The sequence below is a fragment of the Marmota monax genome, unplaced genomic scaffold (genome assembly GCF_021218885.2).
Source record: "Marmota monax isolate L192 unplaced genomic scaffold, Marmota_monax_Labrador192_F-V1.1 WCK01_AAM20220418_F8-fsc00080, whole genome shotgun sequence".
Lineage (NCBI taxonomy): Eukaryota > Metazoa > Chordata > Mammalia > Rodentia > Sciuridae > Marmota > Marmota monax.
In genome coordinates this window covers 8,328,479-8,353,757 of record NW_026694750.1, presented here as the reverse complement: position 1 = coordinate 8,353,757, position 25,279 = coordinate 8,328,479, and the positions used below count along the sequence as shown (strand labels likewise).

The window sequence follows — 25,279 nt, the reverse complement described above, 5'->3', positions numbered from 1 at the left end:
CCCCTGAGGACTGGGCGGGCGGTGGGCGGCAGAGCGGGAATGGGGAGCTAACCAGTGAGTGGAGGCGGGCGCCTGAGAGCGTGCGGGGCAATAAGTGGCTATGAGCGCGCCTCCAGGGCGCAGTCGCGGTCCGGCCGGCCGCTCAGCGACGGCGGCACTTTCCACCCGCTCCCTAGGCCTCGCCCCGCCTCAGCCCCGCCTCTCCCCGGCAGCCTGCGGGGAGCGCGCAGGCGCAGGCACGGTGGGCGTGGCCGGCCTGAGGACACGTGGGGCACTAGCCATGGGTCCCTCCGGCGCAGTGCGCTCAGTGCGGGCGCGCTATCTCGTGTATTTCCAGTACTTGGGCACTGGTTTTAAGTACGTATCTCGGCCTTCCCCCGACATCCGTCACCTGGCTAGCAGGAAAGATGCGACCCGGCCGGGGAGAGCTCGCGGGAGTTAAATCCAGGGTCAGCGGGCAGACAGGGTGGCCCGGGTACAGCTTGCCCAACTTTCGGGCCCAGAAAATGCTTTGTTTAGCCTTAGGGCGGGGTGGGCAGGACGCGATGGCCTTCATCAGGTAACCCCACTCGCCTCTGTCCGCAGTGGAGTCGCGGCCGTCAGAGGCTCCCAACGTGCCATTGGAGTGCAGAACTACCTGGAGGTGAGGTCTGCCCGGCTGGGAGGGAGGCAACTCTCCGGGAGGCCCCGGTGGGAGCCTGTGGGGATGTGTCCCCTGCGGCCCTGGCCCTAGCTCCGCTGCCCCAAAGCTTTGTCGCAGCAGGAGGCCGCAGAGCGACTGAACTCTGTAGAGCCAGTCAGGTTCACCATCTCCAGCCGTACCGATGCGGGAGTGCACGCGCTGAGCAACACGGCGCACCTGGATGTCCAGCGCCGCCCGGGCCAGCCGCCCTTCTCCCCCGAGGTGGTGGCCCAGGCCCTCAACACTCACCTGAGGCACCCAGCCATCAGGTGAGCCCCCAATCTGAGCATGGTTATCCTGTGCCCTACTCTTCCTTGACACCGGTGATCCATGGTGGGTGGAGGCTGGAAGTCCAGACTGGGAAGAACCTGGAGGTGAAGGGGCAGGCACTGAGGTGTCACCTGGATATGTGGGTGGGGTTATTCCTTGCTGAGCCTGACCTGCTGCCACAGGGTTCTGCAGGTCTTTCGTGTGCCCAGTGACTTTCATGCTCGCCATGCAGCCACCTCCAGAACCTACCTGTACCGTCTGGCCACTGGCTGTCCCGGTCCTGACCAGTTGCCTGTGTTTGAGCGAAACCTTTGCTGGGCTCTCCGAACAGAGTGAGTGGGGGTGAATGCAAGTCAGGAGGAGGGGGCTCACAAGGCCCCTTGCTGGGCCTTTCCTCCTGACTGCCTGCCTGGTGTCCTGCAGCCGTCTGGATGTACCTGCCATGCAGGAAGCTGCCATGCACCTCCTGGGGACACATGACTTCAGCGCCTTCCAGTCAGCTGGCAGCCCGGCTGCTAGCCCAGTGCGCACATTGCGCCGAGCCTCAGTATCCCCTGGCCCCACCAGTCCCTTTGTCCTCCCCCAGGAAAACAGGTGAGGAAGAGAGCTTTGCCCTGTGGTCCTCCCTGGTGCCACTTGGGAGGCCACCAGGGCTAAATGCAGCTCCAGAACTTCTCCCAACAAAGACGGGGTAGCACTCCCCCATCACTGGCTGGGAGTTGGGGACAGAGTATTAACCTTTGCCTGCCCAGAGCTCTGCCCAGCAGACAGGTTTTGGCAGCCAATGAAAGGTTTCACTGGGACTAGTGGTTCCAGCCCAGCCTGGGTTCCACTGCCCCCAGCAGGCCTCCTGCAGAGGGTGGAGACAGCTATTGACTTCTAGAACCTTCCCAGTCAAGGGCAGCCCCAAGGGAGACTTCTGCATAGTCAGGCAGAAGAGCACCAGGCCTAGGGGTTGGGTGTTGGCAGTAAGCAGGCTGTGCCCCCCTCTGAGCATCCCCATCCTAGTGGTCTCTCCATGTGAGGGCCCTGGGTACACTGCTGCCTCACACAGGTTGTGACTGCTTTCGATTCCTTCCCATGGGCCCCTCCTGGGGATGGGTGGTAAGTGAGGGCTAGTACTTGGAGAGCTGACAACTAGTCTCCATCCCCAACCTATCAACAAACACTCTTGTCTGAAAGCACATGGTGGGATTGGGTGGCTGGGACTGGCCTTCGGCCTGGAATCACAGGCATCTATGTCCTAGGAAGCTGCACTTCTGGACTCTGGAGTTCGAGAGCCAGTCTTTCCTGTATCGACAGGTGGGCTGTCCTGGGTCCTCCTGGGGTGGGCCAAGGCAGACCCCTGTAGCAGCTTCATTCTGGGTTGCAGGTGCGAAGGATGACAGCTGTGCTAGTGGCTGTGGGGCTCGGGGTTTTGACACCCACCCAGGTGAGGGTGATTCTGGAGAGTCAAGATCCCCTAGGCAAGTACCAGGCCCACCCTGCTCCAGCCCATGGGCTGTTTCTGAAGTCAGTGCTGTATGGAGGCCTCAGGGACCTTGGTAAGAGGCAGCACCACCCATCCAGGCTGGGTCTTCCCTGAGGGAGGGGGATCTTGAGGTCAGTCAAAGCCCTCCTGCTGTCCAACACAGAAACCCAGGTACCCAATGGGAAGGCTGTAGGAGGGGAGCTGGATTGGCCAAAGGATACCCAGCTGGAGAGGAGTTGCCACAGCATGGGATTCAGAGCCCTGTTTCTAGGCCCCTTGAGCAAAATCCCTGGGGTGGTGGCTCTAGGGTGACCCCCACCCCAGGCTGACCTAAAGTCTCTCCACAGATCCTGCCTCCTGCACCCTGCAGGGTCCACAGTATGGAAATGATGACCCTGGCCACAGAACCCTAGGTCTGGCTGTTGAACCTGGTCATCTTGATCAATATACATAGCACATCCACCTCTCCTGCTTCCTTTCAATCTCAACCTACCCAGAGTCCCTGCCACCCTGGACAACCCGCCCCTCTGCCCTTGAGGAGACTGACACAGATTGGGGTGCAGGAAACAGGTGTAAACACCCAAATGTCCCTGGTTCTGCTTTTCCAGGAATACTACCCCTATCTTCCAGGGGCCTGGGAGCAAGAATAAAAGGTGAGGAGACCCCTGAGGCTTGTTTATTGACAGAGGTATCCACTTAGGCCAGCTGTATCTCTGGCCTTGTCCTAGAACAAGTTCTGCAGCCAGCCTGGCCATGGGATCTGCTCACACAGAGCACCCAGAATCCAGGAGTGGAAGCCGAGTTTCTCCTGCTGGGCACAGTGAAAGGCAGAGGTGAAGGCCTGGGTGGTCAGTGCATCAGCTGGGGGCCTGGGGGAGACCCTTCTTGAGCAGTGCCGTGAGGAAGCTCCCCAGCTCCTCATCCTACAAAAAAGGCGAGAAGGCCGTCACCCTGCTCCAGGCAGCACAGGCTGCCAAGGGAGAGAGCCCACCTACCTTTCCCAATGGGGCACTGGCGATTCCAACCACCTACCTGGTATGTCCAAGAAACTAACAGCACCTTGGTGCCTGGGTCCTCAGAGTGGGCAGCAGCCTGGATAAGGATAGACTCCACCGTCACAGAGCCATCAGGGAGGTGCTGCACACAGTGGTCCTTCAGGGTGCTGTGGAGAGGCACAGTGAGACCTGCCTTACCCAGGCGGAGGGGGTCGGATGGAGAGGAAGGCCAGGCACACCTTTTGAGGTGGCTGTAGACTCGCAGGGCTGTCTCCTGTTCCTTGCGGGTGTCCTGCAGGTGCACACGGCAGGTGAAGCGCAGCTGGTGCTCGGCCAGGCCTAGCTCCTTGAGGGCTTGCTCTGAGGATACCAGCCGGAAGCTCTGTGGGCCAGGGACAGGTCAGGACAAGTAGGGGTGCTACCCCCAACCTCCATCCACACACTCACACTGTCCTTCATGATCAGGGTGCCATGCAGTAGCCGGGGCTTCTTGGCCTCAGGAAGTAGCCCTGTGAGAAGAGTGTGGCTATCAACACATGTCACCCACTCACCAGCCACCCTGCCTGGTGCCCAACCTGCCCCTCATACCCTGCGCCATCTCCCGCTTCAGCAGTCCCAGAGAGATGCCCACAGGGATGCTGGGGCTCGTAGGCAGCGTCACCGTCTCACCGTTGGCTGGCATGTAGCAGCTGACTCCTGGGGGTAGAGATGGTGCAGACAGAACCTCAGTCTGAGCTGGCCAGCCCCGTCTGCACCAGTCCCAGGGGTGGGCCCTGCTTGGTGACCCTCTGCAGCGCCCCATGGCCACCTACGGAACTCCTGCTCAATCTTCTGCCGGAGGAACTCCATCTTCTTGGCCTCCCCATGTACCAGCAGCACACGCTCTGGCTCTGCCTGCCCCACCAGCTGCATGATGCCCTTGGCGTCAGCATGGGCGCTGAACGACATGTACTCCACCTGCATCTTCACCTCCAGCTGTAGCACCAAGGTACAAATATCAGTGCCAGGGGGCCACTGTCCCCAGGCCCATGGGCGAGGATGAAGACTCACCACCTGTCGCCCTTCCATCTCCAACTTGCGCTGCCCACTGAGAATCTTGTGGCCCACAGTGCCCTGCACACAGTAACCGGGCATAATGACCTGTAGGGCAAGGATAAGGCTCAGACGTGTGGCCACCCAGCTGCGCACACACCAGGGCTTCCACCTGGAATACCCCCACTGGAGGAGGCTGCTTCCACTCAGCCAGCTGCAGACCTTGGGGGACCAGGCCCAGAGCCCACCATCACGGCTGCTCAGTTCCCCAGGTCTGAGCTGCCTGAGGTGGACACTAGCACCCCCACCATCAGTGACCTCAGACCAGCCTAAAGCCAGGTCCATGGGCAGCTTGGGGACAGGGTGGGTAAAGAACCATCCATCTGCCCTCTAGCTGTAGGGAGCTCCTGTGACCACCTCTCAGGAGCTGGCCCAGGGCCCAGAGCCCTCACCATGTTCTTCTCATTTCCTGCCCACTTCCGGAAGATCTGCAGGGACTGGCCAGCATGCAGCATCCCTGGCGTGGCAAACACAACCTAAGGGATGGATGAGGGTGGTCAGGGCACTAGACTCCTTGCCCAGCCCCACCACGGGCCCCAGCTTCTGACCAGGAATCCTCTGGGCCTGACATGGGATGCTGCCCATAGGGTCTAACCATGGGGCCTGGGTTGTCAGCAAATGCCCGGTCGAAGGCTTTGATGTGCTTGAATTCAAACATATTCCTCTGAACAAAGGTCTTCCGAATCTTCTGGTTGGTCCAGGTGATGAAGAGCTTGTAGTAGTGGTTGGCCTTCTCCGTCAAGCCCGTGGAGAAGTAGATGGGCACTTTCAGGTTCATGCGTTCCCTGTGGGCCCACCGACCTGGTTAGTGGTCACTGCCAGCGTCAGCCTGGGCCATGTCACTCATGCCCTTCACCTCACAGCTTGGCCAGAGTCGAGGAACTGAGCTCCCAGCTCTCTCCACCCCAATGGCCATAAGGCCAGTACCTGCAGCCTGTGTCCTATAACACGCAGAGTGTCCCAGAGCTGGTGTGTGGCAAGTTTATGGCTGGACTAGAGACCCTGAGACCAGCTACCAATGATGTTGATGATGCTGGCCTGCAGGTACATGGCCAGCTCCACCCACCAACACTGAGCAGGGCCATGTCGCTGGCACCCTAACCATGGGGCTCCAACAGTGGTCTGTGCTGCCTTGACTTTTCAGGCCACCTCCCACCCAGGCTGTGCACAGGCCATGTGCCCCCCCGCTACCCTCAGGCCAGGAGCAGTCCTCTCTGCACCTACCAAAAGGTCTCCAGCAAGATGCAGAGCTCCTGAGCACGGCCCAGTGCAAACACAGGGATCAGCACCTGAGGGAGGTGAGGCCAACTCAGGTGGAGCCCCTGGCCATGCCACCCACACCCAGCATAGCAGGTGACAACTTGCTCATTGTGCCTCTTTGAGAGACTGTGCTGGCTGATTTCAGTGGTCAAAGGCAGTGTCCAGTCAGAGGCATGGCCCAGGCCCCACCCTGCACACAGCCTGGTTCCCAGCCACGAGTAGACAGCAGGAGCCATGGGATGCTCTGGATAGCCCTTCATCCAATCTGAAGCTGGGAGATGCCGTCTCCTAGGGAAGGTTCTTCAGGGTTTTTCTCCTCAGTGCTAAATAAGCAGCACCCCACCACCACCACCCAAGACCTGACACACATCAGGGTGGCAGGGCCTGCATAGCTGGGTGGGGCTGGCTTCCATCCCAGAGCAGACACAGCTACCTTCCCGCCACGCTCCACGGTCTCGTGGACTTTCTTCAGGAAGTCTCGCTCGCGGCAGCGCTTGGAGTCCCGGATGGTTGTGGCATAGGTGGACTCCGTGATGAGCAGGTTGGGACGGCACTTGTCAATCCAAGCAGCACTATAATGGGTGGGTGTGGCTGGTAGTGGACTGTCCCAGCCCCACTCACAGCCACCTTCCTGAACCACTCTGCCAGCAGCCTGCCCCTCTCCTAGATCCAGTTGTACGTCACGGGTAGCACCCTCAGAAGGGCTGGTAGAGGCCCCAGCCTAGACCTGTGCCTTCCTGCCTCTGGGTTCCCAAGGTTAGGGCTCTCCACACCACATACGAAACTCGTTGGGGACACCAATGCGCTGACCGCTCAGGTGCCCAGCACCACCACACCACAGGTCTCTAGTCCAGAAGGAACCCACGGGATGAAGCACAGAGGCCTACTTACCCCAAGTGGCGGTCCGGGGTCATGTTATAATCACCCTGGCAAAGAAGGCAACAGTGAGGAGGGTCTCCCAACCCCAGGCAGCCTTGCTGAACCACAGGCCCCTCCACTGACCGTGTAGACCACAGACTCTGAGCCCACTTTGATCTGGAACATGGCCGCCCCCAGCACATGGCCCGCATAGTAGGCCTTGATCTCTAGCTCATCATCCACCTGCAGAGAGAACAGAGGGTTGAGCTTGGGCCTACAGGTGCAGGGCAGGTGCAGCTGAAGTCAGCATCTCCCAAGTCTCCCACCAACTCCATCCCTCTTGCAAAAGCCACCACAGGAGGTGAGGCAAGCTGGAGAGCAACAGAGGTGGCAGTTTAAAGCATGCAAAGTTCCTAGACACTGTTCCAGACAACATGGCTTTAGGTGTCCTCTCAGCTGCCAAGAAGGGGACTCTCCATACTGCACAGGCACAATACATGCTGACCACTCAGGTGCCCAGTACCACACCACAGGCTCTGGTCCTGAGGAACCCCACAGATGAAGCACACAGACCCTTACCTCCACAGAGAGAAAGAGGCAGGATTAAGAATAGAGGCAAAGTCCAAGAAACTACACAAGAGTGAAGATTCTAATAACCTAAATGAATCCAGCAGGTGAATTTACCAACACATTGAAGAAAACCAGGGCTGGGGTTATAGCCCAGTGGTAGAGCACTTGCCTAGCACATGTGAGGCACTGGGTTCGATTCTCAGTACCATATTAAAAAATAAATGAACAAATGTATTAAAAACAAAACAAAACAAAAACAATGGGCTAAACTTTGAGGATGGAACAGCATGAAGCACAAGACAGAAGGATAGAGGAGGCAGAAAACACGCCAAGGGCTGAGAAATCGGCACGCAGGCCACAGCACAGCCAGGACCCACACGAGAACAGCAGACAGAGGTGTGCTGGAGTGTGGGACGAGAGACTGTTAGCCTGGTCTATCCTCATGAGGGTGGCCCTGCAGGCGCCTCAGAGGACAGGACCATGGCAGCAGTAGAGGAGGGACATTCCTGTGCTGCAAGCTGCAGTCCTGCCATCAGAGCCCACAGGGGTGGCCCCAGACAGCTACCCAGGCCTTCCTTCTATTAAAATGGGCCCTTCTGGGCTGGGGTTGTGGCTCAGTGGTAGAGCGCTCCCTGGCAAGTAAAAGGCCCTGGGTTCAATCCTCCTCAGCATCACATAAAAATAAATAAATAAAACAAAGGTCCAACTACAACTAAAACATTTAAAAATTTAAAAAAAATGGCGGGGGGGGGGGGGCTTTTGAACACAGACCTTTCTTTCCCAGACTCAGAAAGAGAATCCCAAGTAGGGTGCAAGAATCCAGTCTCTAAAATCCCAGCTGACCAGCCTTGCAGTGGTGGGAATGTTCCCATTCCTCATGGGCATACCTGGCCTTATGCACTCCAGGAGGTCAGGGTCCTACCACATGGACGAAACTCAGGCTCAGAGAATGGTGGGGCTGGAGAACCCAGCATGGCCTTTGCCTGCCATTCATCTCAGCAGGAAGACCGGAGGACAGGACAAGAGTCACTGGACTGTCAAAACGTGTCCTCCCATGGGGCTGAGGCTGTGGCTCAGCAGTAGTGCACTTGCCTCACATGTGTGAGGCATTGGGTTCGATTCTCAGCACCACATATAAATCAATAAAAGTCTTAAAAAAAAAAGTGCCCTCCCAGTCAAAGTTGCCTCCTTTGGCCTGGGTTTCGGGTGTGAGCCCTGAAAACAAGAGGGGTCACAGAAGGGGTGGGTGATGCTGGAGGTGCCACATGGGTGTCTGCACACCGCCCTCCTTCCCGATTCCTCAGTATTTCTTAAGGAACTCTCGGGGACAAGGCTGCCCATTTCCCATTAAGTCTGCTGTGAAAGGTCACCTCACTTCCAAGGTGACCACCCATCAGGGAGTGGACTTTAACACCGGCTTTGCTGCAGGAGCTCATAAGGCAGGTCCAGATGTGCAGCTGGAGGTGTAGGATGTTAGCACCTCTTTGGCCACAATGATTGGCCACCATGTAGGTCACTGCTTTGCCCATCTGCCCTGCAGTGGCATCCAGGACACACCTTAGCAGGTGGAAAACGTCCCTAGCATATTTCTTACTGGTCTTGCCTCACTGGTTTCTGCTGGCCCAGTTCCCTATGCCATGGTGCCCATGTCAACCAGTACCATCCAGGATCAGATAGTGACATGACCAGGTCACCAGCTCAATGACCTCACCTGACCCACACCCTGTGGGCACGTTCTACTTTGGAGAAAACAACTATAGAGATCTGCAAATGGAAGACGGAGCCACAGCATATCTATGGGCTGAGACAGATTCGCCAGTCTCTCCACCACTCCAATACACAAGAGCTCTCCCAGCTCCCCGCCCAGTCTGTACTGTACAGAGAGAAAAGAGTCCTTCAAGAATGAGGAGGCTGCACCAGGGCGGCGGCTCAGCAGCAGAGCACTCGCCTGGCACGTGTGAGGCCCTGGGTTGGATCCTCAGCACCACGTATAAATAAATAATAAAAGAATTGTGTCCACCTACAACTAAAGATAGATATTATTAAAAGAAAAAAAAAAAAAAAGAGTGAGGAGGCTGGGGTTGTGGCTCAGTGGTAGGACAATTGCCTTTTATGTGTGAGATACTGGGCTCGATCCTCAGTACCACATTAAAAAAAAATGATTAAAAAAAAAAAAAGAAGGGCAGGGGTTGTGGCTCAGCGGTAGAGCGCTCGCCTCGCACGTGTGAGACCCTGGGTTCGAGCCTCAGCACCACATAAAAATAAACAAATAAACAAAATAAAGATATTGTGTCCATTTATAAATAAAAAAAAATATTTATTAAAAAAAAGGATGAGGGGGGCAGGGGTTGTGGCTCAGTGGTAGAACAATTGCCTATTATGTGTGAGATACTAGGCTCGATCCTCAGTACCACGTTAAAAAAATTTATTTAAAAAAAAGGGGTTGTGGCTCAGAGGTAGAGTGCTCACCTAGCATCTGTGAGGCACTGGGTTCAATCCTCAGCACTACATAAAAATAAAATAAAGGTATAGTACCAACCTATAACTAAAAGAAATAAATATTAAAAACAAAAATAAAAGGAGGAGGATCAGGAAAACCTGGAAAGAAAAAAATTCAAGAAAACAATGAGAGTAAAATAAATCCATTTGCAGACAAATATAAATCAAAGGAATTCATCCACACTGGTATTCTTTAGGCAGAAGGTAAATTATCCAGACCAAAAGGTGAAAACTGGCGAGAAGCAGTGGTACACACAGGTAATCCCAGCAACTCAGGAGGGTGAGACAGGAGGATTACCAATTTGTGGCCAGCTTCAATAACTTAGGGAGACCCTGTCTCGAAATTAAAAAGGAAGCGGGGAGTGGGGAGTGGCTCAGTAGTTAAACATCCCTGGGTTCAATCCCTGGTATGGATGGATGGATGGATGGATAGACAGACAGACAGACAGATAGATAGATAGATAGATAGATAGATAGATAGATAGATAGATAGATAGGGCTGGGGGTGCAGCTAAGTGGTATAACGCTTGTCTATCATGAGTGAGGCCATGGGTTTAATCCCCAGAGCACAGCTAGAAAGAAAGAGAGAGAGAAAGAAAGAGAGAAAGAGAGAGGAAAAATCCCAGGTGCAGTGGCACACACCTGTGATCCCAGTGGGTCAGGAGGCTGAGGCAGGAGGATTGTAGATTCAAAGCCAGCCTCAGCAACTCAGTGAGGCCCTAAGCAAGTCAGTTACCCTGTTAATAAATAAAATATAAAAAGGGGCTGGGGATGTGGCTCAGTGGTTAAGTACCTCTGGGTTCAATGCCTGGTACCATAAAAAAGAAAGAAAGAAAAGAAAAAGGAAAAAAGTGGAGTGGTAGGTGGCATAACTATATTACCAGGATCTCAGATAAGATCTCAAGATAAGAAACATTTAAGGTAAATCATACCCTTTATATTGACAAAATATTCAATCAGAATAAAATGACCCAAAATGTGTATGCTCCTAGTAATGTAATTTCAAAATACGTAAAGCAAAACCAGAGGCTCTTACGAAACAGCAAATCCACAATCTTTGTGAACAGCTTTGTTCAAGCTGACTTGTCACTCACCTGATTAAAATCCGCACTCCCTCTTAAACCCTCACTCCTCATAGCTCGATCTGGGGCACCCATCAGGGCTTGCCTATCCCGAGGGCTGGTCTCTGCCCCCTACCTAGCAACACGCCAGGAGACCAGGCGACAGGCTGCGGGTAGAACTCAGAGTCAGAGCCCTTGCCTAGTATCTGCAAAGCCCTAAGTTTAGCCCCAGTAACAAAAACAAAACAGACTCCCTGAGTGTCTGACAGACCACATGTGCCCTTTACCTCGGTGTGCTCAGACAGTACAAGTGTCCTGAGGCAGAAGGTGGCAGATGGTCTCTTTAGTGTCACCTGGACAAAAGCCTCCTGTCACACAAGTGTACACTCCCCCAGGCTACATGCCAAATCTGGGTCACCTGCCCACTGCTGCCTCCTGGTGGTCCTACAGGCCTGGGCAAAATAGTGAGATGGGGTGATTGGAGTCCAAAGCCACTGGACCTCACAGACTGTATGCAGGAGGAGCCCTAGAGAGCACTGTGCCAGCCTGGGCACTTGGGGACCCTGACCTGAACTGTCTGGTGCAAGTGGACAGCTACCACCTTCTTCATGCAGTCTTTGATCATCTGGGAGGTAAAGAAGTTGGCCTCGCCTTTCTTGTCCACGGCAATCTTGCGGTAGTCCTCCAGCAGGATTGGGCAGATGGCCTGGGTGGGATGGGTCATGTAGATGGGTCCATCATAGCCCACCATCTCACTGAAGTAGGGGAGTGCTCCACAGTGGTCCAGGTGGAAGTGGCTGGAAGGACAGGCACCAGTTGGCCTGGGGTCACCCTCTCTCAGCCACCCCACTGCAGTTCTGGGCTCATGGGTCACTCCACTCATTCACTGAAGACACCCTCCTGATTACTGAAGTCAAGGATAACAAATACAAGAAACGCTATCTTCCCAAATGTGCAGCCTGAACACTCAGAGCAGGAAACAAATCGGCAACTAAAACACGTCTTAGCTACAGATGTGCTCTGCACAGAAACAAGGCAGCTGAGGGGGATGGCATCATAGGAGGGGAGAGCTGTTGTCTCTACCCCATGGTCAGGAAGTCCTCCTGGCTAAGGTAGGAGGAGCTGGGACTGCACCAGGGAGGCCTGAGCCCCAGGGTAGGCAAGCAGCCCATGACCATGTCCCAAACCACAGACATCCAAGCAGCCGAGGACCCAGCTTCCCAACATAGGGTGCTTCAGCCCAAAGGACTCCTCTGGCCACTGAGAGACAGTACCAGAATGCTGAGGCAATTGGGCAAGGCCACTCAGAGCCGGTGGTGACAGCAGGGATTGAGGGGATAGAGCCTGAGGGTGAGAGCAGGGAGGGGGAAGGCAAAGTTGTCCCCCCTGAATCAGCCTGTCAAGCTGGGGAGGTGACAGGTGGCTAGCTAGACCACGAACCTAGAGCTAAGCGTTAGGATCAGGGTCAGGAATGAGAACAATCAGTGGGCTTAGTGTTCCAGAGACAGCAAAAGAACAGGACCAAGGCTGGGGTTGGGGAGAAAGAGCAAGGAGATGGGGTGTCTGACCAGTGAAACAGGACAGAACCAACCAGAGGACCCAATCTCTGCTACCCAGTCAGTGCCTGAAGAGCAGCCTGGGATGAAGGTGAAGCATACCATCTAGGCACTGCCCTGCCCCACTCAGCTCTTAGGGCACTTACCAGACTCTAGTCCACACACTTGGGGACACAGTCAGCAGGGACACTTAGCATGGAGTGCCCCCTAGTTCTGAGGGGCTGACCACCACCCTGAGTGCCACACAGGTAACCTGGGGACAGGACTCCCTGCCACCGTCAGTAGGCAACACACCACACCTGTAGCCTCTGTGGGTAGGGGAGGAGAAAGGCCCCTAAAGGAAGCCGACCTGATGATCACACAGTCCAGGAAGTCAGTCAGCCGGCCATTCTGGGTGATGTAGGAGAAGTCAGGAAAGCGCCTCTGAGGAGAAAACACGGGAGAGGTGAGAACACAGCTGGCACCCCAGTCTCCAGGGATGGGGGCACACAGCTGGCACCCCAGGAGCAGCATACACCCAGCTGATAGCGTCAACCACTGGCTGCTCACAGCTGCCTGGAAGGACAAGCTGCTGGCTAAAGTCACCACCAACCTCACTACCCAGCACCTCCTCAAGCCCAGCCTACAGAAACCCAGCAGGACCCAGGGAGCCTCACCCCACCCTGAATGGGTACAGCTGGCCAGGCATGCTCACTGCTGCCCACTTGCCCTCTCACTCCAAGACCCAGGGATCCTATTACAGACAGCTACAAGGAGCAATTGAGAGATGGACCCTCCCTCCGGGCACCTGCATTTAGGACTCACATCATCATTGAAGCCCATGTGCATCCCGCAGTCCAGCATGACATTCTTGCCCGCGATGGAGACCAGGATGCAGCTGCGGCCCACATCCTGCCCAGCCCCTGCTCAAGAGAAAGGGCAGGTGATAGGTGTGGCCATACCTCCTCCTTCTGCCCCCAAATTCCCTCTTTCACTGCTGCAAGTGCTGCCCGCACTGTCACCTCCCAGGCTCTGCAGAGCTGAGCTGGGGCACTGGACCCCAAGGCCACTGTATAGGCAGAGCATGGGCTGAGAAGACAGCCACCTCTACTTGCCTGCAAGAGAAATGCACAGGGAAGGGACGAAATGCTGAGCTACCAGCCTAGGGCCAAAGTGCCCTCTTCCACCAAGCTTCCCCTCAATTCTCAAAGCTGGGGCAATCCCAATGGAGGATGCCCAAGCACTGGCTGTGGTCCCAGCTCCCATAACAGGCAAAGCACTGCTCTGTGGGTCTCACTGCTGCTCCCAAGTTCCAGAGCCTGACAGGGCCATCTGTGGGCACTTAGCCAAGCTGTGAATTGAGGTCTTCTCTTTCGGGACTCATTGGGGGGTCCAGGGTGCCTGATGGTGGTACTGCTACAGAAAGACACCCAGGAGGCCTCAAGTCACTCACAGGGATACAGCCCTGGCTGTCCAGCAATAGCCGACAACCGTGGCTACAAAAGGAACAACCCAACCCAGGCAATGGGAATGCTGCTCCACACCACTGCATCCCTAGCTCTTGCCAACCATGGTCCCACTCATTCTTCTGACTTCCAAGAAACCCCACCAGCTTCTGCAGTCCAAGGCCTTGGCCAGTCCAACACCTGACCCTATGTGGCCATCTGTCACTTCCTCTGGGGCCTGGAAGCTACAAACAAAGGAACACAGCCCAAGCCTCAATGGGGATCTGAGGACACCAAATAGTCTGGTTTCCACCTTGAATCCTACACATCTGCTTCTGCCATCTACCTGAACCAACCATCTGTCAGCATCATACACATCAAGTTGACCTGGCCACGACCCATCAGCCTGCTGGTTTCAGGCAGGCATGGCAGGGGTCTTGGGTTGTCTTGCAGACAAGAGCCCCAGAGGAGAGGGTCCCAGCTGTCTCTTCCCTACTGCACCTCTAGACTTGAGGCCAAGTCAGGTCCAGAGACCCTCCAAATGTTTATGGGAGGGGAAAGGCAAGGACCTGAGGTCATAGAAGCAGCCACGAGCACATAGCCACAAAGTACAGGGCCAGGTTTGGTTATCTGAATTCCAACACTAGTTCTTAGGCACTGGCAGTTCTTCCAAAGCTCCGGAACCATGGCTGGAAAGACTCTGGAGAACACGACTTCCCAGCAGCGGGTGAGTGGGTAGGAAGATGGAAAGACAGCTGTGCAAAGGCCCTACAGTGGAGTAACCTGGGGAGACTATCGGTATCTGGCCAAGGTGATCTGGAATCCTGAGCAGGACATCCAAATGGAAAGATCCTCCAGAACTCTGTTCAGGGAAGGAAGCAAGTTCTAGGGCCACAAATAGCATATGTGCACTAAGAAAGCCAGAGATATTGAGACAGTTTCTGGGACTCTGGATTTCAAGACTTCAAGAAGAGCTGGAGTTGTGGCTCAGTGGTAGAGTGCTTGCCTCGCATGCGTGAGGCACTGGGTTCAGTTCTCAGCACCATATAAAAACAAATAAACAAAATTGGGGATGTGGCTCAAGTGGTAGCACGCTCTCCTGGCATGCGTGCTGCCCGGGTTCGATCCTCAGCACCACATACAAACAAAGATGTTGTGTCCGCCGAAAAACTAAAATAAATAAATAAATATTTTAAAAAATCTCTCTCTCTCTCTCTCTTAAAAAAAATAAAGGTATTTGTCCATCTACAACTAAAATAAATAAATAAATATATATACATATATATATGTATGTATAAAAGACTTCAAGAAGTGTGAATCTATACTTTTTTCCCAAAAGTGAAGCTATTTTTTTTTTTTAACGTTGCAGAGACTGGCAAGACAGGATGCTACTGAAGGTTGGTTGGGGGTAACCTTGGCACGAGCAGCAGAGGGTGGAGGCGGACACAGCCAGAGAGAGGAATCAAACAGTGGAGGTGGAGGGGAGCTGAGGAAGCAGAGGTGGGCACAGAGGGTGTTCAAGCAGCAGTTCACGTGCAGGGAGGGGTCAGCACGCTGATGGAGGCACCCATAGCCATGATGTAGACCCTGTGGCTGGACTTAAACCCACTGCCCGGCTAGACACAAAAACAGCACCTCCGCAGGACCCACTGTACCTGCTAGCCACCTAATCCCAGGTGGTCTCATGCTGGTTTCAGTGCTAAGGAGCCTGAGTATGGTAGCTGAGCCCCCTTGAAGTCACAGCAAGCTCTGGAGCCAAGACCAACCCCAAAGCCTTTGGACCCCGAGCCGAGGAGGCCCCAGCTCTGACCTGCCCCTACTCCTGCCCCGCGCCGCCTGCACACAGTCTCCCAGTGGGTACAGCGCAGGCGGCCCGCGGGGGCAAAGGCGCCCGGCCCTCAGAGTGCGCAGACTCAGGGCAAAATGCCGCACGTCCTCGGCGGCTCCGACTCACCCAAGGGAGTCACTCTGATCTCAGGCATCCTGCGCTCGCGGCGGGCCCTCAGCCCAGATCCTCGGTGCTCCGCTTGCAGGGAGGGCCAGGGACGCGCAACCCAACTAGCCGCGGCGACGCACTGCGCAGGTGCCACCACGGGGCCAACTTCCGGTCTGCTCGCCGGAAACTCTGGCTGGTGCGTGGAATCCGGATTGGACGGGTGGCAACCAATCAGAGTGCACAGGCAGGGTAAGGAGGCGGGGCGAGGAGGGGCGGGGCCGCGCTCGCCACACCTGCCCAACCGCAGGTTAGGAGAGGTGAGGCAGCCTCGTAACTGGTGAGAGCCGGCGCGGGGGAGGCGGGGCGAGCGAGGAGCCCGCTCCCCAGCCGCTCCGCGCCGCGCCCCGCCGCGCAGATCTGCGGCCGAGGTCAACCCTCCCCGCCATCCGGATTCTGCCGCGCCCTAAGTCCCGCAGCAGGAGCAGAGACCCGCCAGCCCGGTGCCCGCTAGACTGCTAGGTGAGACTTGCAGGCGGTCAGCCTGGCCCGCAGGCCAGGCCTGGAGTGCCAGAGGGGACGTGCTGATGGACGTCCAGCCTGCCCTCCTGCCGGGCCCTATCTTCCCCGGGGGAGGCTCAGAGGTATCCTGCTCCACCTTCAGGGAACTGGCAGGCTGCCGGCTCCCGGCTGCACAGACACGGCCCTTCCTGTTCCCACCCCTGCGGGGACAGCGCTGAGAGGCCCCTGGCAGTCCTTCTGCTGGCTCGGGTTCTGGGCGGGAAGGCTAGACCCCGAAGGAGATTGGGTGGCCAAGAAGGAACCCCTGGGGTCTTGGAGGCATCTGCTCAGTGAACAGCACTAGGCCCTGAGGGAGGGGAGGAGCCCGAAGGCTCGGGGCGAAGCCCTGGTCCTGAGGCCCAGGCTCTGCAGCCCTCCACACCTGAAGACACTGTGAGCCATCTGCTCGGGCTCCACCCTGACCCAGCAGGCAGCCCAACCCGTGGAACCTGCTGGTTCTCCGCCCGCACTGGCTCCCAGGAGGCTGGGTCAGCCTGGGCCGCGGGAAGGGCCGAGGGTGCAGAGTGTTTTCCTCAGAGCTGACGGACTTTGTGGGTGGAAGACAGAACCGGTGTGGAGATCCAGCTGTCCTGTTCCTGTCAGGCTCTCAGGTAGGGAGGCCAGACAGGGCTCCCAGCATCAAGGGGCACAGGAACCTCCAGCCCCTAGTGGGGTGAGTGTTCATCCTGGACATAGGTGAGACGCAGTCAGGTACCCAGAGCCCATGAAGCACCCCCACAGGTTTGCCATGAGCCCCAGGCCCTTGGGGCACCCAGGAAGGTGGGTGCTGGGGTGATTGGAGGCAGACCAAGGTGTGGACACTGGGATGTCTGTGGAGTGACCTCAGAGACACAAGCAGAATCCAGAGCCTGTTCCCACCTTGAGAACTTGATCCTGGACCATTTCCAGAATGTTCCCTGGAGTGTTCCTTTGAGGGGAGGGCCTGTGGCAGTCTTCTGAATGTGGTAAGACCTTTAGCCGAGCCACCCTTCTGTATGGAATGTGTGTAGGTCCAACAGCAGGAGGAAAGATGGGTGTCCACCTGTGCAGCAGATGCTGGCCCCACAGCCTGTACCCGAGCCTTAGAGTACAGCCACAAGCAAGGAAGAGAAGTCTAGTCTGCCCAGCCACCCTCCCACCTGCTCTGGCGCTCCTATCTCTGTTTTCCCCAGTATCTGTCTCCTCGTCTACTGTGTCAGAAGTGCCTACTGTCTCAGAGTCCGAGTTTCTCTTAGGATCTACACTCCTCATCAGAATGTTGCCTTCACAGGGGGCTTCAGGTGCAACCATGCTGAGGTAGCGCCTGTCTCTCAGAAGGATTTCCCCACTGTGAAACAGGGATTTTAGGGAAAGAAATCAAAACAAATAAGCAGGAAGCCTTGACAGAGGGGCCTGCTGCAAACAGGAGGCAGCTGGGGGTCCTCGGGTCAGGGGCTGACCTGAGTCAGCGGCATGAATGACAAGGAGGAGCCATGCCCAAGTCTGTGGGTATGGTCAGTCTGCGTCGGGTCTGTGAGAGAGCCTGTGGCTCTGGGGAGGGGGCACTCAGCGTAAGAGAACGGGGCTTCGTCATGGGCAGACAGTTGCAGGACCCCAGCTATTTCAACTGTTCCTCCATCCTCCCACCTCCCTGAAAGAAATGAGCTACAGAGAGAGCTGACCCAGCAGAGGACCCACAAGCTCTGTGTGGAACTGTTTTAGTTTGTGTTAGAAAATGGATGGCTTGGAGGCGGAGTTCAACCTGAAGTTTGTGCTGGTCAGCTTCCAGCAATGTCTCAGCGAGGAGGAAGAAGTACTGCTGGACCACTACATCGCCGGCTGGAAGGAGCTGGTCAGGTGCGTGCACAGGGCACCTTCCTACAGAGGTCCCCAAGTTAGCAGCTTTCCCTGACGGAATCCGCTTGCCAGGGCACAGAGCAGGCATGCCGGTGGGCTGTTCTCTGCCAGTCTTCTCACCCCTGCCTCTGGGCCAACATGTGCCCACAGTCTGAGGGTGGTGTCCCTGGAACAGGTTGGGTACTCTGGGTTTGGGTGAGACCACAAGTTCTGTCTTTGCTGCACAGGTTTCTGAATAGCCTAGGCACCATCTTCTCCTTCATCTCAAAGGATGTGGTCTCCAAGCTGCAGATTATGGAGCGTCTACGGAGCAGCCCCCAACATGAGCACTACATGAGCCTGCAGTCCATGGTGGCCTACGAGGTGGGCAATAAGCTGGTGGACCTCGATCGCCGCTCCCGCCACCCAACCTCAGGCTGCCGGACCTTGCTGCGCCTGCACCGAGCTCTGCGCTGGCTACAACTGTTCCTGGAGGGCCTGCGCACCAGCCCTGAGGACGCGCGCACCTCCGCACTCTGTACCGACTCCTACAATGCCTCTCTGGCCGCCTACCACCCCTGGATTGTGCGCCAGGCAGTCACCGTGGCCTTCTGCACCCTGCCCACACGCAAGATCTTCCTCGAGGCCATGAACGTGGGGTCCCCGGAGCACGCTGTGGAGATGCTGGGCGAAGCCCTGCCCTTCATCGAGCGTGTGTACGAAGTCTCCCAGAAAGTCTATGCAGAACACTCCCTGTTGGACTTGCCATAGTGGCCACTCCCAGGCTGGGTGGGCTTCCCCTGCTGGAGAGCTGGACTTGGGCAGCCAGGGCCCAGGCACTCCACAACAAAGCTTTCTGGGTGCCACCCTCACCCCTGCAAGCTGAGCTTATTGAGAGCCATCAGCTGACAGGAAAGGCAGGCAGCTGGCCTAGGAGAGGTGGTACAAGCCCTCCTCTGGGCCCAGAATGAGACCCTCCTCAGTTACAAGAGTGCTCAGTCGAGCCTCACTGAGGTGTGGAGACTGGGGGTGGTGGGGGCGCATAATCCTGCATGAGCAACAGCCTGGTGACTGCCCTACTGCTATGTGTGGATTCTGTGAAATGGTGTGAGGACACAGGTCCCTGGGCACCAAGGTTCTGTGCTGCTCCGGCCAGTATGCCCAGTCCACATGTATACTTCCCATGCTTGTCCTAGGCCAGGCCTCGGACACAGCAGGCCAAGCTGCCCGAGTCCTCTCCATACGCTGGCTGGCTATCCCGAGGCAGAATGAGAACCTTGGGCAGGGTCTGGGCACTGAGGACTCTCCCAGTCCTTTACCTGCCTCCTGTTAGCCTGTCTGCATGCTGAGCAAACCAGAGCCTTCATGTCCTTGGCACTGGCTCCTGGAAGCTGAAGTCTTGAGCCGAAAGACCTTCCCAGCTATCTAAATAGCTCCTGCAAGGAGGGCTTGAGCTCCAGGTGGATACCCAGTGTGCATCCACCCAGGTGGATGTCTCCTGCAGAGATACCATTGCAGGCCACCGCAGCATGGCCCAATACCACTGGGTGGAGCCAGGCACTCCCTCTGCCCCTGCTCTGATGCCTTTCCCCACAGTGCTCAGGAGATGCGGGGGTGCTCAGACTAGGAGGGGGCTGGACCCCCTTAACTAGCTGACAGTTATCAGATGGCCACACCATCCAGCCATCGTGCAATGCTTAGGGGCCTGGTCACTCCCACTGCTCTTCACCAACCCACAGGGACAGTGTTCGCAGTACAGTAGATGTGCGTGAATGCAGCTTCCAGGGTGTGCTTGGCCCTTTGGAAAGTGATATGGGTGATATTGTCCAACATAATAAACAATGCTCATGGGACTAGTTACGGCATTCCACGGTGGGGTGTTGGGTACTCCAGGTGCCTGGTTACTTTGGGGATGACCATGGAGGTAATCTGCAAGGGCATGGAGGAGCCTGACTCCAGACAGGCCTTAGGCATGTGCTCCCAACCCCAAGAACTCAAAAGGCTTTTTTGACCATGAGCACACAAGGCATGCCCAGGGCAGAAGCCGGCTCTGGGATGCTGCCTGTGCTTGTTCTGAAGGCTTTATCTTGATTCCTCACCATGAAGACCAAATCATCCCCATTTTACAGGGAGAAATCTGACACCCAGGGTCACCTACACGAGAGGCTGGGTAGGAAGGACAGGCCTGAAGCTACACATGTTGGAAGAGAAAGGTCTTCCCAGGCCAGGGCCAAATGTAGGTGGGGACTGCTCTCTGCCAGGACAGCCAGCTGGACAGGAAGAGGATGCACACTGGGCAAGGTCCTCTTGGCACTCCCCACAAGGTCAGGGTCCACTTGGGACTGGCCAGAGAGCAAGGCGGCAGGTGCATTGTGTGTGTGGTGCCCACGTGTGCACTCTGGGCCCCTTGCCATGCAACAGTGAAGAGGCACCGGCCGGCTCCACCTCCCATAAGTCTGTGCTGGGCCCAGTGGAGCCCATTCTCCCCCAGCTCCTCCCAGTGCTCCTCCCAAGGGCTTCCCAGACTCAGGCTGAGAAGAGGCCCAGGGTGCCTACAGCTGTTCCAGTCCATTTGGTTATGACCTTTCCTCCCTCATTTGCATGAATCTGTCCCCAAAGGGGGTACCTACATATCAGTCAAGGTGAGAGTACCTGGGCCAGGAGTTAGCTGAGTGGGCATAGTAGGAATAGGGTTCCCACAGCTTGCAGGGATCAGATCCCCAACAGAGGGAATGGCCAGATCCTCAAGGGGTCCGTCCTGCTCCTGGACAGCCTCCACCCCAAGACCCATTTCACACCCCAGTGGTATGGCAGAGGCCTGGCTATCTCCCAGCTGATCTGTAGGCCTGGCAAGGCCATCTCTGCAGCCTCCTAACTACTGACGGTGCTGCTTGAATTGGAAGCCAGGACTCCCAGAGCTAGAGAGAACCCCCCAGGATATGGCACCTCTTGCCTCTCTCCCAGTCACTTGAGACCCCAGGGCCCTAGACACCTCCTCTCTTCTAGTCTGGCAGGTTGCTCCAGGAATGGTGGTGATGAGGGTCTTGGTATAAGCAGGATACAGGCCTCAGCTGCCTGCCAGGTCACCGTTGGCCAGAGAGCCCAGTGGTGATGTCACGGTGAGTTCAGGAGCACAAACCTTCAAGGCCTGGATCACGACATTCCTGGGGGCCCTGGAGGATTGGCAGGTGGGCGTGGTGCTGGTTTTGCTAAACAAATCTTTTACCTCCCCCTGGGCTTTACATCTGGGGCTCCTGTCTGGCACACCCATTTGTCCTTGCTGGAAGTAACTGCCTACCATGCCAGGCCTGGCTGTGCTAGGCCTCCTCCTGGCAGCTCTCCTGGGCCTTGGGACAGGGACCTCCTTGTGCCTGTCACGGCAACTCAGGATGCAAGGAGACTACATGCTGGGTGGGCTTTTCCCCCTGGGCTCAGCTGAGGAGGCCGGCCTCCGCCACAGGACACGGCCCAGTGGCATTGTGTGCACCAGGTATGAAGGTGGGCAGCTGGGGCAGAGGGAGGGTGTGTGCCCAGGTCTGTGGTGCTCCCAGGAAGGGATGAGGTGCAGCCACCTGCAGCCCTGTGTGGCTTCAGGTTCTCATCCCATGGCCTGTTCCTGGTGATGGCCGTGAAGATGGCTGTGGAGGAGATCAACAACAGTTCTACCCTGCTGCCCGGGCTGCACCTGGGCTATGACCTCTTCGACACATGCTCAGAGCCCATGGCCACTATGAAGCCCAGCCTCATGTTCCTGGCGGAGGCAGGCAATAGCAGCATTGCTGCCTACTGCAACTACACGCAGTACCAGCCCCGCGTGCTGGCAGTCATCGGGCCCCATTCGTCAGAGCTGGCCCTCATCACGGGCAAGTTCTTCAGCTTCTTCCTCATGCCACAGGTGGGCCTGCTGCTCCTGTGTCCCCCATGGGCCCTGCCTGAGGGAGCCCTCACGCCAAGGGTCTCTCGGTCACCACAGGTCAGTTACGGGGCCACCATGGACCGACTGAGCAACCGAGACACATTCCCGTCCTTCTTCCGCACGGTGCCCAGTGACCGGGTGCAGCTGGAGGCCGTAGTCAAGCTGCTGCAGAAATTTGAGTGGAACTGGGTGGCTGCCTTGGGCAGTGACGATGAGTATGGCCGGGAGGGCCTGAGCATCTTCTCAGGCTTGGCCAACGCCCAGAACATCTGCATTGCACATGAGGGCCTGGTGCCACCCCTTGGCGCTGATACCCTGCAGCTGGGTAAGGTGCTGGACGTGCTGCATCAGGTGAACCAGAGCAATGTGCAGGTGGTGGTGCTGTTTGCTTCCTCCCAGGCTGCCCACGCCCTTTTGCGCTACAGTATCTACCACAGCCTCTCGCCAAAGGTGTGGGTGGCCAGTGAGGCCTGGCTGACCTCAGACTTGGTCATGACACTGCCTGGCATTGCCCAGGTGGGCACTGTGCTTGGCTTTCTGCAGCGGGGTGTCCAGCTGCCCGAATTCTCCCAGTATGTGGAGATGCACCTAGCCTTGGCCTCTGACCCAGCCTTCTGTGCCTCTCTGGATGATAAACCAGACCTGGAGGAGCACGTGGTAGGGCCACGCTGCCCCCAGTGTGACCACATTACCCTGCGGAACCTGTCGACAGGGCTGCTGCAGAACCTGTCAGCTGGGCAGCTGCACCACCAGATTTTCGCCACCTATGCAGCCGTGTACAGTGTGGCTCAGGCCCTCCACAACACGCTGCAGTGCAGCCCCACGAGCTGCCCTGCACGGGAGCCTGTGCGACCTTGGCAGGTGAGGATAGGGCTCCAGGGTTCAGTGCTGGCCCCTTACTGGACAGGGCCAACACCCATCTTAGCTGGAGGTAGCTGATGGGTCAGCCCCGCTTCCCTACCCCATCCCCCAGCTCCTGGAGAACATGTACAACATGAGCTTCCGTGCTCGAGGCCTGGCACTGCAGTTCGACTCCAAGGGGAACGTGGACATGGAGTATGACCTGAAGATGTGGGTGTGGCAGAAGCCGACACCCAGGCTGCACACTGTGGGCACCTTCAATGGGAGCCTTTGGCTCCAGCCCTCACAGATGCACTGGCACATGCCAGGCAACCAGGTGAGCATGAAGCACCCGGGTCCCCACCACAGTGGTGCCCCAGGGCCAGGCCGGTCTCGGGAACGGGGAGTCTCTGGGTCTCAAGGTGCCCGTGGGTGGAGCCAGACACTGCATCCCCACACCCAGGTGCCTGCGTCCCGGTGCTCTCGGCAGTGTGAAGAGGGCCAAGTCCGCCGCGTGAAGGGCTTCCACTCCTGCTGCTACGACTGCGTGGACTGCAAGGCAGGCAACTACCGGCAGAGCCTAGGTGAGCTGCCCTGGCGAGGTCTGCACGGCTCAGAGCCTGGGGAGAGTCCTGAAAGCCCTGGCTCTGTGGCAGGGCCAGGCTGGGGAGCCTGTGATCCCAGCACCAGCCCCCAGCACCCTCTCCCCTACCCTCCCACAGATGACTTCGTCTGCACCCCATGTGGCCAGGACCAGTGGTCCCCAGAGCGGAGTACGCGCTGTTTTCCCCGCAGGCCCAGATTCCTGGCATGGGGGGAGCCAACTGTGCTCCTGCTGCTCCTGCTGCTCAGCCTGGTGCTGGGCCTGACACTGGCTGCTCTAGGTCTCTTTGTCTGCCACTGGGACAGCCCACTGGTTCAGGCCTCAGGTGGGCCACGGGCCTGTTTTGGCCTGGCTTGCCTGGGACTCGTCTGCCTCAGTGTCCTCCTGTTTCCAGGCCGGCCAGGCCCAGCCAGCTGCCTTGCCCAGCAGCCACTGGCACACCTCCCACTCACTGGCTGCCTGAGCACACTCTTCCTAAAGGCAGCAGAGACCTTTGTGGAGTCAGAACTGCCACCAAATTGGGCGACCTGGCTGCATGGCTGCCTGCGGGGTCCCTGGGCCTGGCTGGTGGTGCTTCTGGCCATACTGACGGAAGCAGTGCTGTGTGCCTGGTACCTGGTGGCTTTCACACCAGAGGTGATGACAGACTGGAGGGTGCTGCCCACCGAGGCACTGGTGCACTGCCACATGCGCTCCTGGGTCAGCCTGGGCCTGGTGCACATCACCAACGCCTCGCTGGCCTTCCTCTGCTTTCTGGGCACCTTCCTGGTGCAGAGTCAGCCTGGCCGCTACAACCACGCCCGCGGCCTCACCTTTGCCATGCTAGCCTACTTCATCACCTGGGTCTCCTTTGTGCCCCTCCTGACCAATGTGCAGGTGGTCTACCAGCCTGCTGTGCAGATGGGTGCCATCCTCCTCTGTGCCCTGGGCATCCTAGCTGCCTTCCACCTACCAAAATGCTACCTGCTCCTGTGGTGGCCCAGGCTCAACACTCCTGAGTTCTTCCTGGGGGCAGGTCCTGGGGATGCCAGGGACAGGGGCAGGAGTGGGAGTAGGGAGGGGCCTCAGGGAAACGAGGGACCCTTAACCCCACACCCTCATACCTAGTGACTCCAGCCCTAGTACAGATAGCCCCAAACCCAGCAGCCCCCCAGACTGTGCCCCCACAAAGACCCTCAAGCTCTGGATTCTGACCCCAAGTGTCTGCAAACCTTGAGCCCACTGTGATGCCTAGGCCTGTACCAAATGGGAGAGGGCCTGTGACCCCACCCCAGGGCATCAGATGCAAGCCTTGTCCTTGACTCTGCCAACCAAGGTCTGACCAGGAGGCTTGGGCCCACCATCCTGGGAGGTGGTCCACAGAGGGTGCCTTCAGACCTGCAGCCACACCGTGAACTCTGCAAAGCCCTTTCCAGTCACCAGTAGCCAGGTAGCGTATTGCTCACCTGGCTGCATCCAGCCTGGGGCCTCCACCTAGCCCCCTGCAGGTGTTAAAGGCGTGGAAGGTGGGCATGAGCACATGACCAGGGCAGGATGGGAGGGCCAGCAGGGCAGAGGGCTGCTCAGGGAAGAGAGGGCCTCCTTTCTCCTTGGCCTACCCAAGCCAGCACCATGGACAGAGCCCAGGCAGAGGTGGGGGTCAGCACCATGGCCAGCGCTGGCCACTGGGACCCCTGAAGCCAGGAGCCAGCACCAAGGACAGAAAACTGCTGCCAGGACCCCTGCTGCCATCCAGCACCAGGGACAGAGCCTCACAGACAGAGGAGCCGGGGGGCCAGCAGCTGTCCAGGACCTCGGGTCAGAGACCAGGGACAGCTCCAGGCTGGGCCCTGCATCCTGCCGAAACCCAGCCAGTGAAGGGACATGGCTCAC

At 57.3% G+C, this 25,279-nt stretch overlaps 4 protein-coding genes across 12 annotated transcripts; 3 read left to right on the top strand and 1 right to left on the bottom strand.

The window, feature by feature from the left end:
- The first annotated feature begins 92 nt into the window (after window positions 1-92).
- Window positions 93-3,087, top strand: Pusl1 (pseudouridine synthase like 1). 4 transcript variants are annotated; one of them, XM_046424391.2, is made up of 8 exons: window positions 93-357; window positions 586-643; window positions 764-951; window positions 1,135-1,284; window positions 1,376-1,546; window positions 2,200-2,254; window positions 2,325-2,496; window positions 2,771-3,087. In XM_046424391.2, the coding sequence occupies exons 1-8, from the start codon at window positions 101-103 to the stop codon at window positions 2,875-2,877; spliced, it is 1,158 nt and encodes a 385-aa protein (XP_046280347.2). In that variant the 5' UTR covers window positions 93-100; the 3' UTR covers window positions 2,878-3,087. The 4 variants fall into 4 exon arrangements, with proteins under 4 accessions (XP_046280347.2, XP_058428604.1, XP_046280346.2 ...); XM_058572621.1 differs by having other exon boundaries at window positions 761-951; window positions 2,325-2,418; XM_046424390.2 differs by having other exon boundaries at window positions 761-951.
- On the bottom strand, window positions 3,084-15,848 carry Ints11 (integrator complex subunit 11). 2 transcript variants are annotated; one of them, XM_046424389.2, is made up of 17 exons: window positions 15,693-15,848; window positions 13,119-13,216; window positions 12,664-12,737; window positions 11,327-11,555; window positions 6,773-6,871; window positions 6,662-6,696; window positions 6,204-6,342; window positions 5,735-5,799; window positions 5,106-5,295; window positions 4,903-4,986; window positions 4,469-4,558; window positions 4,231-4,393; window positions 4,007-4,114; window positions 3,866-3,927; window positions 3,658-3,710; window positions 3,456-3,585; window positions 3,084-3,346 (listed from the first exon to the last, which is right to left on the bottom strand). In XM_046424389.2, exons 1-17 carry the CDS (start codon window positions 15,718-15,720, stop codon window positions 3,281-3,283), a joined length of 1,713 nt encoding a protein of 570 aa, XP_046280345.1. In that variant the 5' UTR covers window positions 15,721-15,848; the 3' UTR covers window positions 3,084-3,280. The 2 variants fall into 2 exon arrangements, with proteins under 2 accessions (XP_046280345.1, XP_046280344.1); XM_046424388.2 differs by having other exon boundaries at window positions 3,658-3,800; window positions 15,693-15,847.
- A 118-nt stretch (window positions 15,849-15,966) lies between these two features.
- On the top strand, window positions 15,967-19,126 carry Cptp (ceramide-1-phosphate transfer protein). 5 transcript variants are annotated; one of them, XM_046424393.2, is made up of 3 exons: window positions 15,967-16,193; window positions 17,934-18,068; window positions 18,296-19,126. In XM_046424393.2, exons 2-3 carry the CDS (start codon window positions 17,947-17,949, stop codon window positions 18,816-18,818), a joined length of 645 nt encoding a protein of 214 aa, XP_046280349.1. In that variant the 5' UTR covers window positions 15,967-16,193; window positions 17,934-17,946; the 3' UTR covers window positions 18,819-19,126. The 5 variants fall into 5 exon arrangements, with proteins under 5 accessions (XP_046280349.1, XP_046280351.1, XP_046280353.1 ...); XM_046424395.2 differs by having other exon boundaries at window positions 17,870-18,068; XM_046424397.1 differs by lacking the exon at window positions 15,967-16,193 and adding an exon at window positions 16,200-16,843.
- A 408-nt stretch (window positions 19,127-19,534) lies between these two features.
- Tas1r3 (taste 1 receptor member 3) lies at window positions 19,535-25,275 on the top strand. The gene is made up of 5 exons (XM_058572620.1): window positions 19,535-21,537; window positions 21,642-22,824; window positions 22,937-23,140; window positions 23,267-23,387; window positions 23,526-25,275. Exons 1-5 carry the CDS (start codon window positions 21,347-21,349, stop codon window positions 24,512-24,514), a joined length of 2,688 nt encoding a protein of 895 aa, XP_058428603.1. The 5' UTR covers window positions 19,535-21,346; the 3' UTR covers window positions 24,515-25,275.
- The last annotated feature ends 4 nt before the right edge of the window (window positions 25,276-25,279 follow it).